We start from the raw sequence: 20,637 nt of genomic DNA, 5'->3' as shown, positions 1-20,637 counted from the left end.
TACAAAAAAAAACCCCAAAACCAAGGAAGAGGCTCTTTCAGCCATGTTCAGTTCTGGCAGCTCCAGGCTTCCATCAAAACGGCCTGTAAAGGTGGCTGAGGACAGGCTTGTCCCACAACTCTTCTTAGACCCTTGAGAAAGTGATCCCAGTGAAAGGCGGTTAGGAAGTAGGTCTGCAGACGCGTACACATACACACGCACACACACCTCTGTTTGCAAGGTTAAATTAAGTATGTTAAGAATGCATGCAAGCCGGGCGGTGGTGGCTCACGCCTTTAATCCCAGCACTCAAGAGGCAGAGGCAGGCTGATCTCCGTGAGTTCGAGACCAGCCTGGTCTACAAAGGGAGTTCCAGGACAGGCTCCAAAGCTACAGAGAAACCCTGTCTCGAAAAAACAAAACAAAAACAAAAACAAAACAAAAAAAAAGAATGCATGCAAGTATTCTCCTATCCTTGATTTTAAATTGTCTGCGCACCTCCTATTCACCCCTAGGCTGACCTTGAACTTGCTGGTAGCCAAGAATGACCCTGAACTTCAGACTTTCCACCTCTCTGGTGTTGTGATTACAGATGTGATTACAGTGCCTGGTTTATGTGGTGCTGTGGACCCAGTGAGCTAGATCCCCAGCCCCCGACTCTTTTTTGAAGGACTTCCAACTGCCTGGCTTAAACCCAGTTTTCTTGCTAAAGCAGACTGGAAACAGGATTTAGTTTAAGCTGCTCCATGCTCGGCAGCAGCCTGGCCCTCCCGAGCCTTAGTTCCTCCTCCGCAAACAGGAAGAGAAACAATGCCACATGCTGAGGCCGTAATGAGGGTCTTGGAGTCTGCACTGAGCCTGCATGTTTGCTGGGTGCGCCCAGCACTGGACAAGTGCTGACTGGCCCTCAGCTGACTTGTGAGCGATGTAGCTTTCCCTTCAGCCTCAAGGCTTCAGGGGAGCTTAGGGTTTAGTGGCTGAGCCCTTTCCTTGTTCCCCAGAGTTTATTTTCAATGAAGGGCAGCCCTGGGGCTTCCTCTGGGTAAACATGGAAGATGCTGGTTATGTCCACCAACCCAGTGGCAATCCCCAAAGCTGGGTTGGGAGAGCTGCAGAGAAGTTGCAAGCCTGCTAGGGAAGAGAGATGGCTGCCATTATACCAAAAGCCAAGCAGAACAATGCCACTCACTGTTCCCTGATACCTATGCTAGCTTAATACTCACTATAGCCATCACTTGCCCATACCCTGGGAGGCCAAATTCCAATGCTGTAGCTCTCTCTAAGAGAAGAGGAGCAGGGGCTCCAGGAGGCCCCAAACTCAGTATTCAGTGGCTCTGGCCCTGTTCTCCATTCTGTGAAAGAGGAGAAGGAGAAAAGGGGGTCTCCCAGCCATGTTCACCAGCCATCCAGGGGTCTGCCTATGTCTCGAGAGCATGAAGATAAAGATGGTGACAATGTCCCACCATGGACACCAGAATTCATGGGGAACCAACATAACATCTCAGCCTTGTTCTAGGCTTTGGGAACATCCGGAACCCATAAAAATATCCACTATACAGGGTGGAGAGTCTCTGCCACATGCATGAGCTGCGGCAGGGCGTGGACAAGTCAGTCACCTGCTGGCCACAATCAATGCCTTTCACCAACTGGAATTCCCCCAAGAATTCTAAGCCAAAGACATCTGAGTGCAGAATAAAGGCAATTAGTCCCCAACAGCCCCTTCTGCCGGGAGAAAGGACAACTTCGCAGGAGGCTAAGCAGAAAGAAATGGAAGCTCACAGCGGCTGCTGGCACTCCACTGTCAGCTCTCCTGCCCGCTCTGGGCCCTCCCACACCTATTCAAATGTCTGAAAGACCAAGTCCTTAAAACCTGACCAGCAAGGTATAATTTACTCAAAAAGAGCAGGTTCTTAAAGCAGGCATGACTCATCGGAGAAGGATGAAGGCAACAGATGGATCAGAAGGTCAAGTTTCCGACAGCTTTGATTACAAAGATCCCCCTCCTGCTCAGGGAGAGAACCAAGGGCACACCACAGGTGGGCACGTCATGATCTAGCAAGACAGAATGCGAGCAGACAGATGTCCCCAGATCCTGCTGTGCGCTGGTGTGGACCAAACCAACTCAGGGCAGTTGATCCCATACTGGGAAAATGTTGTGGAATATTCTTATAACTGGGCAGAGATGTGTTCCATTTGTTTACACTGTGTTTAATTATATAAAGCTATGCTGTATCTGTTTCACCTTGCCTGCCTAAGGCACCTGATTGGTCTAATAAAAAACTGAATGGCCAATAGCAAGGCAGGAGAAAGGATGAGGGGGTACTCTAAGCTCAAGAAGAAGGAAGGAGAGAATGACAAACACACTGCAGGCAGCTGTCAGCCAGCCAGACTTGGAAAGAGCAGAAAAGTAAGAAAAGGTAAAAATCCCCGAGGCAAAAAATAGACAAAAAGAAACCGGTTAATCTAAGTTAAAAGAGTTAGTCAGACATCTTGAAACTTGCAGGCAAATGGATGGAGCTAGAAAACATCATTTTGAGTGAGGTAACCCAGACCCAGAAAGATAATTATCATATGTACTCACTCATAAGTGGTTTTTAAACATAAAACAAAGAAAACCAACCTACAAATCGCAATCCCAGAGAACCTAGACAACAATGAGGACTCTAAGAAAGGCATGCATGGATCTAATCTACATGGGAAGTAGAAAAAGACAAGATTTCCTGAGTAAACTGGGAGCATGGGGACCTTCGGAGAGGGATGAAGGGGAGGGGAGAGGCAGGGAGGGGAGAAGAGAAAAATGTAGAGCTCAATAAAATTCAATTTAAAAAAAAAAAAGGAGTTAGTTAGAAAAGAGTTAAGCTAGGCCGAGCATTGAAAACTAGTAAGAAGTCTCTGTGTCATGATTTGGGGAGCTGGCTGGTGGCCCAAAAGAAAAAGCCTGGAACCAGGCGGTGATGGCACACGCCTTTAATCCCAGCACTCAGGAGGCAGAGGCAGGCAGATCTCTGTGAGTTTGAGGCCAACCTGGCCTACAGAGCTAGTTCCAGGACTAGCTAGTTTGGAGACAGACAGTCTCCAAAGCTAGACAGAGAAACCCTGTCTGGACAAACCAAAAAGAAAGAATGAGAAAAAAAGAAAGAAAGAAAAAGCCTGGTACAGGAAAACATCCCCCTTCATAGCCATCTCTTTAGTATATGAAAAACTGCCTAGGACCTGCTCCTCTGTCTCTCAGATGTTCACCAAAGCCCTGACCTCATGTGCTGTGACCTCTGACCCTATCTAGTTCAGGGAAGAGAAAGTGGTAGCAGACATACTCCATTCTCTGCTACCATGTCTGTGGCAGACATCACAAATCAATCGTGGCACCTTCTCCGTCAACACTCAACTTCAGAACCCTTCTTCATCCAGAGCCCAAGCAGTCCCTACCTATTGGTCAGCTAACTGGGTAGAGGTCAAATCCAGGCTGGGTCTTCATCTTCTGACTAATCAAAACTGCCCACGGCTGGGGAACCAGCTATGTAACAAAACTCTCACCCAACACGTGAGAGACCCTGGGTCTCCAGAACCACAAAGAGAGAAAGAGAAAGCATATAATTTCTTGTTCCCAGCCACACGCATGCTTGGAAATTTCATCCAAAGAATCAGTAAACAGAATTGTTTTAAAATGACAACACTTAGCCTCAAAGATGTTCACTGTCAGCAAATACCAGATGTGTTCATAATTCAACAGAAAATGAATACATAAGTAAACAGGGCTCGCTTAATTGGTAGAATGCTTGCCCCGCATGCGCAGACCCCTGGTTCCATCTCGGCACAGGATAAACGGTGCAGCGGCACACACCTATAACCTCGCCACTTAGGGAGGTAGAGGCAGGAATTTCAGGAGCCCAAGGACACCTCAACTGCATAGTGAGTTTAAGACCTGTCTCAATACTATGTACTAGCACTCCCCATAGACTGAAATCCCATTGCTCAGAAGAGGAAACAGGGAAACAGGGAGGTGAGGGGCCAGAAACATGATCTTCGGGAGCTTCTGGCCAAGGCTGGCTGAGGTCCACAAGAGAAAGAAGGCACATGACTGGCATTAGACTCATGTCTGTGGTGGGCACTCACAGAGCAGGACCTGGCTACTGAGCCTAGGGGCCACACAGGCACAACCGTGTGTGGTGCAGGCCTGTTCTGAAAGGGACTTTGTAGAGACAACCAGAAGACAGAAAATGGAGAGGTACCAGGAAGGAGGCAGGCAAAGCCTCAGAACACACACCCAGGCTTGGAACACCATGGGGAGGCTTCCCACCTTCAGGGAGCTGGCAAGCAGGAGTTCCATGGTTCTGCGTTGGGCATGGCTGCTAGGCAGCTGGCAAGTGCCACACCCAGGCACGCTGACCATGGGCTAGGAGTAGGTCTAGAGTCTAGTGAGGGGCAGCAAGCCACGGCTGGCACAGCACAGTCTTTTGGTTGAAGCAGCTTCGTGTGCGTGCTGGACCTCTCCTTGAACAAAGCCAGCCCAGGCTCCACACTGTTTCAGATGACGCCCCACCTTCAACATGGTTTCCCTTTGGTAAGTAAGTAAGATGGCTTGGCAGATAAAGGAGCTTGCTGCTAAACCTGCAACCTGAATTTGATCCCAGTCCCCAAAACCTACATAGTAAAAGGAAAGAGACTCCACGACGTTGCCTCTGACCTCCACATGCACGCACACACCCGCATATCACACACACAACAGAATATTTTTAAACTCAATAAATTAATACAAAAAAACAAGAGTGCATGAGAGCGTTTTGCAAGGCAGGCCTGATCCACTCTCTGATGTGAGGCAGCCTGGCCTGGCACCGGGAAGTCTCCCCTGCTGGCCACCACATTGTCCCCACAAGCCTGCAGAGGCACCAGAACAATGGGCAGACAACAGTGCGGCAGGGTGATCTCAGCCAGGGAGCTGTCTGTCCGCTCAGCACATTCCCCAACTCAGGGCAGTCAACTCAGCCCAGCTTCCTGCAGCCTCTTCTGCCCTGCGGCTGGTGGAGAAGGGGACTTTTGTCTAGTTTTCCCAGGCATGGACCTTTCAGTGACCTTTCTGACTTCCAGTCCCAAGTGGGCCTCAATCCCCAATCCTCCTGCCTCCACACTATGGTGCTGAGGTTACAGGCACGCACCTCCATCTGGTCAGGAATCCCAGCTCCTCATCTGAGTGACACCAGCATACCTCAACTCCCATCATGCCTCTGAACTGGACGGAACCTCAGGGTAGCTCAAATCATAAAGCTCCAGCCCCACCCCCAGATGGCAGGCAGGGTTCTTTGAAGGGACCCGACTATCACAGAGGTAGCAGCCTCTCTCTTCTGGGGTCCAGACCTTGAAGGGTCACTGAAGTCTGGATGTTCCTTCTGCTGGGCAGAGGGTGGCCAAACCCAGAGAGAAAGAGAACAAACTGGAGATGAAAGCTCCCTGAGCCTGGATCCAGCCATGATTCCCTGGTGCCCTTACCTCCCCCTGTGAAGAGCCAGCCAATTCCACTTTACTTCAACTTCTCAGAGCCTGCAAATCCATGACTGAAAACCAGTATTCCCACCATGAAGGCTGCCACCAGAGAACCCAGGTCCCCAAGTCACCCCCACTTACAGCTCTACTTGGTCAGTGTAACCATTCAGAGTTCGCAGAAACCCGAGGCTGGGACTGCAGCTTGGCCCTGGCTGGAACCTCAGCACCACAAAACAAGCATGCAATAAACAACTAAATGAACAACAGTCTAGTCATGTCTGGTGGCTCAACTGTCACACTCAAACCCAGAGGCAGAAGTCTGAGGGCAGACTGGGCTACAGAATGAGGCCCTATCTCAACAAAATTAAATTAAAATGAGATAATAATGGAACCAGCAGATAACTCAGGGGGTAAAGGTGCTTGAGGTGAATCCGATGAATTTGATCTCTGGAGGTCAAGGAAAGACAGAGAGAACACACTCTGTAGTGCTGTGCACATACACTCGGTGTTGCACGTGCGTGTGTAAACACAAGGAAAGACAGAAGAACAGAACGGACTCTGTAGTGCTGTGCACATACACTCGGTGTTGCACGTGTGTGTGTAAACACAAGGAAAGACAGAAGGACAGAACGGACTCTGTAGTGCTGTGCACATACACTCGGTGTTGCACATGGGGCACACACACATACACACAAATGCAACAGAATTAATTAAAAACCCACTTTAAATGCAATAAAGCTGACCCTTACGCTTATAAGCCCTGGAATCCCTCCTAGGGTTCTACAGAGGCCATCCAGCAGGGGCTGCAAGCTGCTCAGGCAGTAAGATGCTCACATAAGGACCTCACTTTAATCCTTAGAACTCAAAGGGAAAGGAAAAAGCTGGGTATGGTCAGGCTCCAGCACTCAGGAGGCAGAGACAAGGAAATCTCTGTGAGTCCCAGGACAGCCAGAGCTATATAGCAGAGAGAGCCTGTGTGCTGGGTAGTTTTATGACAGCTTGTCATAAGCTATAGTCATCACAGAGGAGGAAGCCTCAATTGAGACTATGTCTCCATAAAATCCAGCTGTATGAAAGCCTATAGGACATTTTCTTAATTGGTCATTGATAGGGGATGCCCAGCCCATTGTAGGTGGCACCATCCCTGGACTGGTGGTCCTGGATTCTATAAGAAAGCAGGCTGAGCAAGCCATGAGGAGCAAGTCGGTAAGCAGTACCCCTCCATGGCCTCTGCATCAGCTCCTGCTTCTAGGTTCCTGTCCTGTATGAGTTCCTGTCCTGACTTCCTCCAGTGATAACAGTGACATAGAAGTGTAAGCCAAATAAATAAAGCTTTTCCTCTCAACTTCTTCCCATCATGGTGTTTCCTCACAACAATAGCAATCCTAAAACACCCTGTCTCAAAAGAATACTTTTTAAAGGCAGCCGGAGTATTAGTCAGGGAGCCAAGGAAGCCAAGGGAAAGTACCACATCTTTAGTTTGTTTTTGTTTCATTTTATGTGTATGGATATTTTGCTTACATGTATGTCTGTGCATCACACACATACAGTGACCATGGAGTCCAGAAGAGGGTGTCAGACCCCCTGGGCTCCAGGGGCAGAGAATTTGTGAGCTCTCTGGAAATGCAGTCAAACACTCTTAATCAGTGAGCCATCTCTCCAGTCCCATTGTCTCTTTCTTTCCTTCCTTTCCTTTTTTTTTTTTTTTTTTTTTTTTTTTTTGAGACAGGGTTTCTCTCTGTAACAGCTCTGGCTGTCCTGGAACTCGCTCTGTAGACCAGGCTGGCCTCGAACTCAGAGATCTGCCTGCCTCTGCCTCCTGAGTGCTGGGATTAAAGGTGTGAGCCACCACTGCCCTGCTCTACTGCTTTTCTTTGCACATGTCAGTTGGCCCTGAGCAACAGCCAGCCTGAAGGATTGAAGGGCTAGCCACATCTACTCTGGTCTGAAATAGCAGTTCGGATAAACTAAAAGAAGGAAGGCCTCTGGCCTCTAGGCTTTGGGAAATCCTTCTGCATGCTCATCTTGCTTCACCAATACAAATTCAGATTTCCCTTTCTTCGGGTGGCTCCTCACCCAAACCCACAAACAACCTCACCATGTACGATACTGTGGACACTGCTACCGTTGTTCTTTAGTTACCAAACTGTGACAACATGCCCCATCATCAGGTGAACGCGCACCGAGCAAGTGTAAACGTGTCCCTGTGCCAGATGCTGTCCTGGAAAGGATCACATCCACTCCCCTAGGTCCCCATGGCCACTGCTGGGAGCCATCCACACTGGGACAGGCAGAGGTCTCCATTCTGGTCATCTTCTCAGCCCCCTTCTCCGTGGGCTGCTGGCTGTGAAGAGCTGGATTCCAGCCGCTATGTTTTTATGTGTGGTGGTCAAGGTGGCAGAGTCCACCCCACACCCCCATCCCAACTGGAAGGTGATCCTTGCGGACACACAGCAGACCACATTACCTGGACCACCTCCTTCACCAGCGTCTTGTCGGTCCCTGTCTTGGCTCGCTGCAGCCCACTCACGTCCTCCCCTATCCACGTGATGAGGGCAAACTTGGACCTCTTGCTCATGGCGTCACCGGTGGTAAAGCGCACAAAGGCAAACAGCCGGACGTCATCTGTAGCCAAAACAAAGAGAACATGGTACTCAGTAAGGATCCCCTGACACCATCTCCCTGGGGAGAGGCCACGGGTGTGCCCAGTAAGAAGGCGGAAACAAGTGTGTACCCACAGACCTCGGCAGCATCCTCTCCGATGCCTGCTTCACAGAGGGGAAGTGGAGGCATAGCCTGGTCATGTGACAATTGATGGTGAGACAATAGCTGGAGGAATGCTGGGATTTGTGCTCAGGCCTCCCTGGCTATCACCTCTATGACCTTCATGGGCCAAGACTCAAAACACGAATGTTATTTTGAGATAGACAGTCACCACTTCAGGCTGGGAATGCAGCTCAGTGGGTAGAGGGCTCGCCTAGTGTGCCTGAGGCTCTGGGTTCAATCCCCCAGCACCTCCTAAACCAGGGAAGGTAGCTCATGCCTGCAGCCCCAGCATTTGGGAGGTGGAGGCAGGAGGCTCAGAAATTCAAGGCCAGCTTGGCCTATAGGAGGTACTGTCTCAGAAAACCAAAGTTGCCAAATCACCTTTAAGGTTCTACCCGGAATGGGAAAGCCAGTCTGGAGAGACAAGAGCCAAAGCAAGCAAGGGTGCCTACGACAGGACAGTGAAATCCATGACATCGTCCAGCTGGAAAGTCAGGCGACTTAGGCTGCTTATGCCATGCTTGCTCATTTTCAAGGAAATTCCTTGGGTAGTTGCTCCACTGAGCTACGTTAGAGTTCTATAGTTACTCTGCAGTCTCTCCCAAAACCCACGCCAAGCACAGCCTCACCAAGTTCCATCTTCCACTGTCCGCTCCCCACACTTCATATGAGAGGCAGTGGTAGTATATGCTTTTAACCCCAGCACTCAGGAGGCAGAGGCAGGCGGATCTCTGTGAGTTTGGGCCCAGTCTTGTCTACAGAGTGAGTTCTGGGACAGAAACCATCTCAAAAAACTGTTGGGGGGAACAAAAGAAAAGAAAAAAGAAAAGGGAAGGGAAGAAAAGGAGATGTAGGACTAGCTAAGTCACTGGTGTAAGTCACTGTGGTGCAGGTGTGCCATGATTTACAGGGTGTACACAATACCCCCGGCCTCCACCACTAAAGACCAGAGCATCCAAGTTGTGACAGGCAAAAACACTGCCACACTCTCAGCTGTCCCCCAGGGACAGAACCACCTGTCCACTTGCGGGGGGCAGGAGGCTATTCGTGAAGGCAATGTTCAATGGACAGAAGACAGAGGACAGGGGTCAGAGGTCAGAGAACAACTTTGCCAAGTCTGTTCTCTCCGTTCACCGTGTCGGTTCCAGGGGTTGAACTCAGCCTGCCAGGCCTGGTGGCACGCGCCTTTACCCACTGAGCTCTCGCCAGCCCACGCAGTTTGTACTTGCATGACGCTATTGTAGGAATAGTCTACATCTTTTATTTTTTTCTTCAAAATCCAAATGTCTGACAGTTGGAAACTTAATAAAAATGTCACTGGGAAAACAGTGCGCTCAAGTATGCGCACACACATTTAAAAACTTTAAAGGATACAACTGTGCAGCCATCATCATAGCCTAATTTCAGAACGTTCTCATCAACCAAAAAGGAAACTCAGACCCAGGAACAACTACTCCCATGCTCACACAGGCCCGGGCAACCACTAAACCTGTCTGTCTCTGTATTTGCTGAGATCACTGATCTAAGCAGTGACAGGAGTGATATCACATCACACATGGGGGACCAAGTTCTCCCATAAATAAATCACTGTGTTCTCCAGGTTCACTTGTGTGCTGTGCACCTGTGTGTGTGTAAATGTGTGCGTGTGTGTGTGTGTGTGCGTGGTGGTCAGAGTATAACCCCAGGCGCAGTTTCAGGTGCTGTCTGTCTGTCTCCCACTGGCCTGAAACAGAGCAAGTGTGCTAGGCTGGCCAGCCAGTGATCTCCAAGGATGCTCCTGTCTCTGCCTCCCCAGTGCTGGGATGACAAGTGCATGGCACCATGCAGGCTTGATGCGGGCTCTGGGAATGGAACACAGGGCCTCAAGCACTTCACTGAGCAAGCTAGCTCCGAAACACCCTTTATTTCTATGACTCCCTCCAGACCCAGAACATTCCACGGTATTATTATCTACCCATCATCTGGTGGACATCAGACCTGCTTCCAAAATGGCAGCTCCACACTCTGCCCATCGTCTGGAAAGAGGGGACATTTGCACTACAGACCTAGGTGGCCCACCAGACAGAACTTTCATCTGAAGCTACTGTCCTGGTGCAGGGCTGCCAGAGTGCTGCTGTGTGGCCTGGGGTTAACTTTGAACTCTTGAATATGAAGGCTGCTAGGTTACAGGGACACAGGCCTTGTGGCTGACGCAAAGGGGACATGAGTAGCTGAGCGCATTTCCCAGCATGAGACGGGCGGGAGCATGGGCAGTGTTGTAGGCACTGTGTCCCAGTAACCAGCACTGAGAAGTTTGACTGAATTTCACCCTTGGCCTATAGGGAAGGCAGGCACCCATCCCAGTCACCTCCCTACCAGCTTTCACACAAAAAACCACCAGTGTCTGTTTCCACAGCAACGGCTTCCCAGTTCTACAGTGCCAATGAGGACTCTCGGGCACAGCGACTGTGGGTCGCTGCCAAAGGCTCTGTGTGGGGCAGTGGCTGGAGCCCCTGACCTCACTCTCCATTCAGCCAAGTGCAGAGCCTTCCAGAGGCATCAGCTCTCCCTGCCTGCCTCTCCTCCTGTCCACCCTCCCAGAGTGTGGGTCAGATTTCCCGCACCACAGGGGACTTTCACAAGGTGGCCCTCTCAAGTCTATCTCTCACCCATTTCAGATACTCCAGTCACCCCAGCCACCACGGTGTTTTTGAATTTTTTTTCTTTTTTGACTTTTGAGACAGGGTTTCTCTGTGTAGCTTTGGAGCCGGTCCTGGCACTTGCTCTGTAGACCAAGCTGGCCTTGAACTCACGGAGATCCACCTGCCTCTGCCTTCCAAGTGCTGGAATTAAAGGCATGCGCCACCACCATCCAGCTCTTTTTAAATTTTTATTTAATTGTATTTCTTATTATGAAATGTATGTAAGTAATGTGGGGTATGCATATAGAGGTCAGAGTCAGTTCACTCTCTTTCCACCTTTATGTAGTTCTGGGGATGGAACTTAGGTTGTCAGAATTTGTGTGGCAATCACCCACTGAGCCATCCTGCCAGCCCCTTGATTTCCTTTGAAATTCCCTAGCAAACATCCACTAAAACTTGTGTTCTAAAGACTAGCTTATGAACAGAAAGTAAGTCACACCCACCCCCCCAAAGGCACTGGGAACCTTCCAGAACCCCATACTGACTTCATTTAAACAACCACGGGGGAGGGAGGCAGCCGCATATGGAAGACTGCTGACAGGCACATTTTCGGAAATCCGAGTGACACTGCACTTACAAGTGCTGGACACTAGAGACCTGGCCAGACAGGATGTCAGCTGAGGCCGGCCAGAAGGCCTGTGGGTCCCAGCAGCATTTTTACCACTTCTTCAAAGCCCTGGACTGTCCCTGTCACTCTGAAAGCTTGGGAGAGCAGGCGGCCCTTTGGGGAAGTCCACATCCACTCCTTTCTCCAAACATGAGGGCTCAGAAGCTGTCAGAGTCCACGCCCAAAAGCTACCCACTTCTCAAACAGAAGCACAGACAGCAGGTGACTGAAAAGCAGGGTGAACTCCTCCATGTGTGCACATGTGTACACACACATGATAAGATGGCAAACTAGCCAGAAGGCTGGCGTCTGGGCCTGCTGGCATCCCCTCAGTGATACTCTGTTCCCGGAGAGACTTAGGTGAGGAACTAGAACTTGCTTTCCTACTGTAGTCTAGAACCGTGGTTCTCAATGATGGCATAGTCCCAGCCTTTCGACACACAGAAACCCAAAGGATGTGTGCGCGGATGAACTGGGAACTCTGGGGGATGGCTCAGGAGTTGAGCTTGAATAAGCCCCTGGGGTGACTCTGATGGGCCAAAGCTTGAGAGCCACTAGGGAAAGAATAAGGTAAGGTGGGCATGGAGGGCTCCAGTATAGGGATGGCACACTGCAGCTGGTGGGCACAAGAGATGGGACGAGAGAGCTCCAGTGTGGAAAAGCAGAAGTCCTCAGAGCTCAGCCCCACCCCTCCTCCTGCCCCACATCCCCCTCATTTTAAGGAAGTGATCAGGCCAAGTCTTCTGCAGGGCCTCGTCCCCCTTTACCACATGACCCTCTGCAGGATCAGAGACACAACCATCAAAGGTGACAGGACTGTCCCTGAGACTCACCCTGCCCTTTAAAGCCACATCAGGAAAAGGGGCCACTGACCAGTGTCATAGGGAATCCAGACTCGCTTCAGAATACCTCACTGCTCACCTACTGTGTCAAGAAGCCTTTGTCCTGATGACCAGGGCATGCATTACAAATCCACTTTAATCCCATTTCACAAGGGACATCGCTGAGAGCAAGATGAGACCAGGCCAGTGCTGGAGGGTTGGCACTAGTTCTGTACCCTCCCCAGGTATGCCAGGCCCAGGGTGATTGCACAGGACACTCCATCTCCAATTCAGGAACTGTGATACCCTCCTCATATCCAGAGAGCTTTCCTCAGGAAAGCCACCGGGTTAACTAGACCCTACCCAGAAAACCTTGGCCTGCATCTCCTCACAGGCTGATCTCTAAGAAAACTGTGGGAACAGGTGAACAGTCAATTCGGGCTCCTGCTTGCAAGGCTCCAGGCTCATCTACTGAGCAGCCCAGAACAATAGCAGGGAGCCAGTGGACATGCTCAGTGCACTGCCCATCTGACCCAGGGCACTACCTGACCCAGGACATTGCCTGACCCTGGGCACTTCCTGACCCAGGGCACTGCCTGACCCAGGGCACTGCCTGACCCAGGGCATTCACTTCCTGACCCAGGGCACTGCCTGACCCAGGGCATTCACTTCCTGGCCCTGGGCACTGCCTGACCCAGGGCACTGCCTGACCCAGGGCATTCACTTCCTGGCCCTGGGCACTGCCTGACCCAGGACACTATCTGATCCTGGGCACTGTCTGAGTGGTGCTCCATCAGGTTACTGCTGCCTCTGCCTGTTTTCCTCTCATGTCCCTTCTCTTCATGATAGCCTCCACCACCATTCTCCTGTCTTATCACCAAATGTGCCCTCTCCCTACCTGTGCCCCCTCCCCATATCTACTTTCTTCCCACCTGTGCCTGCCCTTTCAGGCTCCCTTCTAGTCTAGAAAGAGGGAAGGATTCAGGCAATGAGGCAAGCAAGGATGGAGTCCCTAGCAGGAGTAAGGAAGAAGAGAGCCAGCTGGGGTTCAGACAGGGGATGCTGGGCGGGGACAGCAATAAGGATGCTGGGCGGGGACAGAGTGACAACAAAGGACAAAATGACCATAAAGGGGGATGGGAAAATGGATCACAGAGGGAAGTCAGAATTTCTGCAATCTACAAAGACAGGTTGCTTCAATGATGTCTCCTAGAGAACATAGCATCCCCAGCATGCTGACCACTGACCGCTGACCACTGACCGTGCATACTGATCTCCCCTCCCACCAAATTCAAAGTCTCTCAGTGGACTCTTAGGTTGACTCATCCCCTCTCCCTCCACCTCTCACCAGAGTCCTCCCACACTGACCAAGGCCCTGTCTTCTTGCAAAAGTCTCCTGCTATTCCCCAAAGCCTGGCCTAAAGCTTTGGAACCAAGGAGCTGCCATATACCACTCCATACCACTCCCTAACACTCAAGGAGCTTTCAGGGACTCCCCTCATCATGTATGACACACACTATGTGTAGAACAAACAGAAATATGAATGAGCGAAAATAAAGCTGCACACGGGAGGGGCTCTGAAAATGCCCTTATCCTTTGATCGAGAGCCTCACTCTTCAGCCAGGGCTTCCCTGGAACTCATTACATAGCCCAAACTAGCTGCAAACTTGCAGCAATGCTCCTGCCTCAGCCTCCCAAGTGCTGTCATTGTAGAAGTGACCCACCAAACCTGGCATCTTTTAAACATGAGAACCATCCGTCCAGTTCTCATGTCCCCGTGCCAGGGAGGCACAGGCAGTGCATAAATGAACCATGGGCCAACAGAAAGGAGAGAAAAAGAGAATGGTTTTTGGCATCTCTGCCCTGAAGCTGAACTTCAGAGCAAGACAAAAGGAGAAAGGAGAAAGCAGAAGGATGCGGCCCAGAGCCCCATCAGCTCACACGACTGCTGACCTTCCTCACAGCCTGAGAAGTTGTGCAAACAAAGCACAGAAAGGGGAAACCACCCCCACACTAAAGAGCTGAGCAGTCATCTTCTCAAGGGAGGAGCCTGCAGGCTGGAGAGAAGGCTGCAGACTAGCAGGGAGGAGATTGCCTCCGGGATGGGGAGGGGGCGGTATATGCTGGGGAGGAGCTGCAGTTGGGGTAGGGAAGTGAGGGGAATGTAGGCTGGAGAAGAGGAGGCTGCAGCTGGGGTGGGGGAGTGAGGGAGATGCAGGGTGAGGAGAAGAGGATGCAGCCCAGGTGAAGGGTGGGGGTGGAGTGCAGGCTGGAGGGGAGGAGGCAGCAGTTGTGGAGGGGGGAGTGATGGGGGATGAAGGGTGGAGGGGAGGAGACGGCACGGAGATGGAGAGTGCTCCAACTCCAGGAAGCTGGGAGGAAGAGGAAAGAACTTTGACATCCTGCCAAAGCCCAGAGGCAGGCGCTGGACACAGGCATGGCATCCTGGCTCCTGTAGGGCCATGCAGAGGGCACTGCCCCGAAGGGGATAAGGATCTCTTTCCATCACAGGGGAAGGAGGCTGGCATAACCCACATTCATATGACAAAAGCTGTACTACTGAAGGCACACCTCCTCTCCTCCCCTCAGCCCTCACCATATTCTGTGAGTATAGTGTAGGATAGATACACATTGTATATATACTTTACATATAATATACATACACATAGTATACATATACTCTATCCCTAGCACCAGAACATGAACAAATGAATGAAGAAATGAATGTATGGATGGGTGGGTGAATGGGTGGATGCATGAATGATTGATAGTTGGATGGACATTCGGATAGATGGATGAGGCCAAAAGGTGGGAACCACAGGCGGACCTAAAATTGCTAGGTAACACATGGCCTCTCTGTTCATGAGCACATAGCAGCCCCTGGTTATCCAGGACAAAACAAATGCACTAGCACCCTCTGGTCCCAAAGGCGTGCGCGCACATGCGCGCGCGCGCACACACACACACACATTTTTAAAGACAGGGATTCCTATCACCTCAAACTCATTTGTAGCCAGAATGACCTTGAACTTCTGATCCTCCTGCCTCTACCTCCTGAATCCCAGGATTAAGACATAAACCTAGTTTATATTGTGCTGGGAGTGAAACCCAAGGCTTTCTGCACACTTGGCAATTATTATACTATATCCCTAGCTTCTCAGGAGACTGAGGCAGAAGGATTGCAAGCTTAAGACCCATCTGGTCAATTTAATGGGATTTATTTAAAATTGAAAAGCAGCCTGGTGGTGGTCACGCACCTTTAATCCCAGCACTTGGGAGGCAGAGGCAGGAGGATCTCTGAGTTTGAGGCCAGGCCAGCCTCGTCTACAAGAGCTAGTTCTAGGACAGGCTTTAAAATCACAGTGAAACCCTGTCTCCAAAAAAATAAAATAAAAATAACATAAAAAAAAAAAACAGGGCTTGGTTATGGCTTAGTGGTGGAGTCATGCCTAGGGGTGAATACCACAGCCCAAATGGCCCCAGGGAACAAGCTGACCCAGAGGTCAAACTGCAGATGGCCCCAGGCAGCCCCAGGCTTTCCCCAGCACAAAGCACAGGCGTTTGCTCTCAGCAGTCCTTTTCCTTCTCCTCTAAAGAAGATCAAGTGCTGGGCAACATCTAAGCAAAGCACCCTAGGGCCAGTGTGACTGCTGGAGCACCTCTACCATTGCAAGCACTGATTTGTATTCTTGGATTTGCTCTTCGTGGCTCTGCTAAGCAGTCACTGAACAAGCATGCAGCCAACCTGTGATTTGGGGACTACTGAATAAGACACAATCGAACTAAGAGTACCACCCGGACAGCTGTTACTTGGCTGTTACTGAAACATCAAAGGAAGAAGGAAATTGGCTCTTCCTGGGGGCTGTGATCAAGGAAGGCCTCATGGATGGGGGTCGTACTTAAAAGCTAAACTGGTCCACAGAAGGTCTCCTGTATCCCAGGCTGGTCTTGGAACTGTGTGGTCAAGGATGACCTTGAACTCCTGATTCTCCTCCCAAGCGATTGAATGACTGGATTACGACGACAGGCACCACTATATCTGGTTTGTGCTGAGAGGAGAACTGAACTCACAGTCTCCTGTACCCTAGGCAAGCACTCTACCAGTAGAGCCAGAGCCTGGAAGGCTGCATCATGTTCTTATTAGTCCCAGGGCCCAGCTGGTGTCTGGTACACGGCACACTCTCAGGAAGAGCCTTGAACAGTCAGTCACTTCTGTGGTCTCGAGAGCTTTCAGTTCTTAGTGTCAACTGTTTTAGTGCCGTGGGAGGTGCCATTCCCCCAGGGAACTGTCGGTGTGACTTCTATTCCCAGGGAACAAGCAGGAGATGCAGAGAGATCTCAGGGGCCACCAAGCAGCTGCCAGCATTTGCACACTGGCCTGACACCAAAGGGTATGGAGTGGTTGAAGCATACACACACACACAGCTGCTGGCCTGGGTGAGGCTGTGAGGTGGGGGGCATGCCCCCTTCGTCCATCACTGAGCAAGATCACACAGGAGCCAAGGGGATGTGGAGAAGTCCCCTCTCAGTCTCCAGGCAGTAACACTGTCCTCAATGGACTCAGGTGACAGAAATGAGCCCTTGAACTGTCCTGACACATGGCAAGTTTTTCAAGGGGCCAGACAAGCTCAGCATAAAGGCTCACACCTGTCATTACGATATTCTAATGGCTGAGGCAGGAGGATTGTGGGCCTAAGGCTAGCCTGTGCCACGTGGAGAGACTATGCTAAAAAATGGGAGGGAAGGAAGGAGCCAGTGAGATGGTAACGAAGACAAGAACACCAATGGTAACCATGGCAACCACAGGGTGCAACAGAGACTGTGGAGCTACACAATAGGCTGGGTGCTGGAGGACGCACCTAAAGCCTCAGAGCCAGTCCCAGGGGATACAGGTCTCTGGACAGGCAGAACCCACCCTGGGGACCAACAACAAGCAGGGCCACAGGGTGTGCGGCTGGAGGACCCCAGTTTCCCATTATGACTTGGGCTGCTCCAGCTGGATCCTACCACTCCCCATCATGGCCTCACTTTATCACTATCCTTTGCCATCTTGGGGGGCTCCCCTCTTTCTTTGCAATTTAAACTTTATTTGATTTTATTTTTTAAAATTTCTTATCTGTCAGAACCTGTGGCGGTAACCTCACATGGCAAAGGGGACTCTACCAATGTAACTTGGTGGAGGACTGGATGAGGGATGACCCTGGGGTACTGGCTTAGCTAAATGCTATCAGCAGGTCCTAAATGGGGAAAAGGGAGGTAGCAGGGTCAGGACCAGGAGCTGGCATGAGAAAGAAGAAAAGCACAGAGCCAAGGGCCCAGGAAGGTCACCATTAGCCACTGTTCTTACTAATACTATCGATTTGCTCACTATTGGCAAGGACAAGCAGAAATAATAGAAGACAAAAATCAAACAACAGTGAGTGCAAGAGGATCGATGGGAGAGCAGCAAAGCTGGAAACCCTATCAGAGCCTAGAAGTGGTGTGAGACCATGAGTCCCAGGCCAGCCAGCGCTGCCTAGACCCTGCCTCCATAGAAATAAACAATAAACAAGCCAGGCCCGCTAGGGCAGGCCTGTCAACTCAGTTACCAGGAAGGCTGAGACAGGAGAAGTCTAACTTCAAAACCATCCTGGGTAACTTGACAAGACTGAATGAAAAGAGGAAGAAGCAGGCTGGGGCTGCAGCTCTGCGGTAACACTTCCCTGCACGCACACACGAGCCCCCAGGTTCAACTCTCAGGACTGCCCCCACACACACACACCAGATCTCCTGCAAGTTAATTCCGAAGCGTAGCGATGATATAAATATTAAAAGGCAATATAAAAGCCCACTCTCGGAAACAGGCCTCTGGGGACTGACGCTCTGAGGCCGCCAGCCGACTCTGAAAGTAAGTGGGAAGAGGCACTCTGGGACACAGGGTTGCAGGAAGATGCCTGGCACCGGGCCAAAGCAGTCACGTAGTCAGGGACGCTGACAGGGGCCATTTGCTCTGCACTGGTTACTAGGCTATCACTTCAGAAAGGGACAGCGGGGCTTCCTGTGCAGGCTCAGTCCTCAGACATGGCTGGGGACAACCTAGGCAATAGGGGCTGTGGTGCTGCCCATGCACTCCTGTGTGCTCCCAACACAACACATCACACAGACCAGGCTTCTGTCCTAGGCTCAGATCCCAGCAGGGATAGTAAAGTGTGTGTGGGCGTGGCCTTCGGTATTGCCTCTTGCTCCAAGGAGTGCTGGCCTCCAGAACACTGGGCTACTCTACTTGCAGCCTGTCCACGAAACTTCTGACTGCTTGACTCCACAAAGATGCAGCCTCGGGCCATGCAGCCCTAAGTCTAAAGACACCTCTCAGCCAAAGAAGCGGAGGCATAAGCCAGTAGAAGTGTACTCCAGCTTCCTAGCGGATCCTCAAGGGTCCCAGCAGAGTGCCATTTGGGGTTCCTACACCTTCACCAACTGACTTTACTGCTTCTCCTCCCTTCTGCCCCACCCAACCTACACTCTCATCCCTGCTTCCCGGGTCTACTCCCCCAAACCCCTGGCCTGCACTCAGCTAATTTAAAACTGCCCAGGAGAAAACTGAGCAGGCTGGCTGGGCAGAAAGTGGCTGAGGCTACAGGTTTAGACCAGCCTGAGCTGAGGCTAGCTCTTTTGAGGGACACACTGGGCACAGAGAAGCTAGATGACTTGCCAAGGTCACACAGCTCACGTGGAATAGAGATTAGAGGTCAGGCAGCATGGGGTTTCCTTCTTGAAGTGGAAACGGAAGGCTGGAGAGCAAGCAGTTACAGGAGAAGCCATGACTCAGGCCACTCAAGGGAACAACACACTCATGGGGGAGTGGAGGGGTGGATACACACACACACACACACACACGAGTATATGTTATCTATATATGTGGCCAATACCATTAGGACAAGGGTGACATTAATCCTGGGCCTTAACTAACGTACAGGAGCTCTCCTGGAAAGCAGAAAGGAAGACGACAGGGGAGGCAGGAAGACTTCCCACAAGGTCTGAGGAAGAGAGGGGTGGGGCTGCAGGGGCCGACCTTCCGCTGGCCACCGCACATGGTGAAGGAAATGGGCAGGCTCTTCGCAGCAAAATGGAGATAATGCTGCCTACAAGTTGTTTTGAGTCCCTTTTAGATAGGAAAAGACCCCACGTGTGCCAGGATCTAGGCACCAGTGAAGACAGCGGTGTGTTGTGCTAGCTAGCTTGCCTGTCCTGAAGGGCCTTCCAGGTCATTCTCAGCACAAGAGCCTTCCCGACAAAAGCCACAAGAGTGCCATGGGGGAGGGGGTGTGGCACCAAAGTGAACTCAGAAAGTCACCCGCAGCCGGAAGACTAGGTCATGGGGTCAAGGACAGGGCTCAAGTCAGTTCAAAGGCCTTATTCAGTAAAAGTGAGACAAGGCCACCACAAGGGGAGGAACCCTGAGGGCATTCAGACTGACAGGCAGGAAGGAGAAGGGACAGAAGGAAGAAAGGGTAGTGAAGACGCCCCAACTAGCTGAGCAGAGGAAGGGGACAGGGAGGAAAGAGTGGACAGGACAGAGAGAAGGGAAAAAAGTGGAGGGAGGGGGACAGAGTGGAGGGAGGGGGACAGAGTGGAGGGAGGGGGACAGAGTGGAAGGAGGGGGACAGAGTGGAGGGAGGGGGCAGGGCAGAGGGAGGAGAGCAGGGCGGAGAGAGGGAGCAGGGCTTTTTTCTGAAGACTGAGGTCTCTGATGATACCAGAAAAGGTAAATAAATTGGGGGGGGGGGGCACAAAGAGGCTGGGCATGGTGGCAGAAAAAAGCAGGTGGATTGCTATGACTTTGGGCTAGCCTGGTCTACATAACAAGTTCCAGGCCATCCAGGACTCCACAGTGAGAAAGTCTTTTTTTTTTTTTTTTAAAAAAAAAAAAAAAGCAAGCAAGAAAATACAGCTGCGAAGGGGAGGGTGGGAGGTGTTTATAGCACCCAGGAAAGCAGAAGGAAGGCTGTCCAGGCTGCACCAGCTCCTGAACGTGGAGATTAAAGGAGCTGCTCTCAAGAGAGGGGTCGTCAACTACTCACGAAGAAGACAGAGAGCTGCCAGCCTATACCTGCAAACATGGCCACAAACCCAAAGGCAAGAACAAACTTCACCAAGCCGTAAAGCCAAAGAGCTGACACAAAGCCCATGTACTCAGCAGCAGAATGTGGGGGACATCAGTGGAGACTGCGCTGAACAGTAGCCAAGCTACTCACCACCCTGGAAGGCAAATAATCTACCAGAGTGGTGGCTTATATCTTAATCATGCTACTAAGGGGGGTTATT

General features: G+C 51.0%; 1 protein-coding gene across 1 annotated transcript in view; it reads right to left on the bottom strand.

Moving 5' to 3' along the window:
* Cotl1 (coactosin like F-actin binding protein 1) overlaps positions 1-20,637 on the bottom strand; it is a 35,060-nt gene that overhangs the window by 7,724 nt on the left and 6,699 nt on the right. Inside the window, exon 3 of the mRNA XM_057753729.1 lies at positions 7,925-8,082. Coding sequence (XP_057609712.1) covers positions 7,925-8,082 — 158 coding nt within the window. The remainder of the gene's footprint in view (positions 1-7,924; positions 8,083-20,637) is intronic.

The sequence above is a fragment of the Chionomys nivalis genome, chromosome 21 (assembly GCF_950005125.1).
Source record: "Chionomys nivalis chromosome 21, mChiNiv1.1, whole genome shotgun sequence".
Taxonomy (NCBI): domain Eukaryota; kingdom Metazoa; phylum Chordata; class Mammalia; order Rodentia; family Cricetidae; genus Chionomys; species Chionomys nivalis.
Note: the sequence above shows the minus strand (reverse complement) of the source record. Positions and strands in the feature narration are given on the sequence as shown.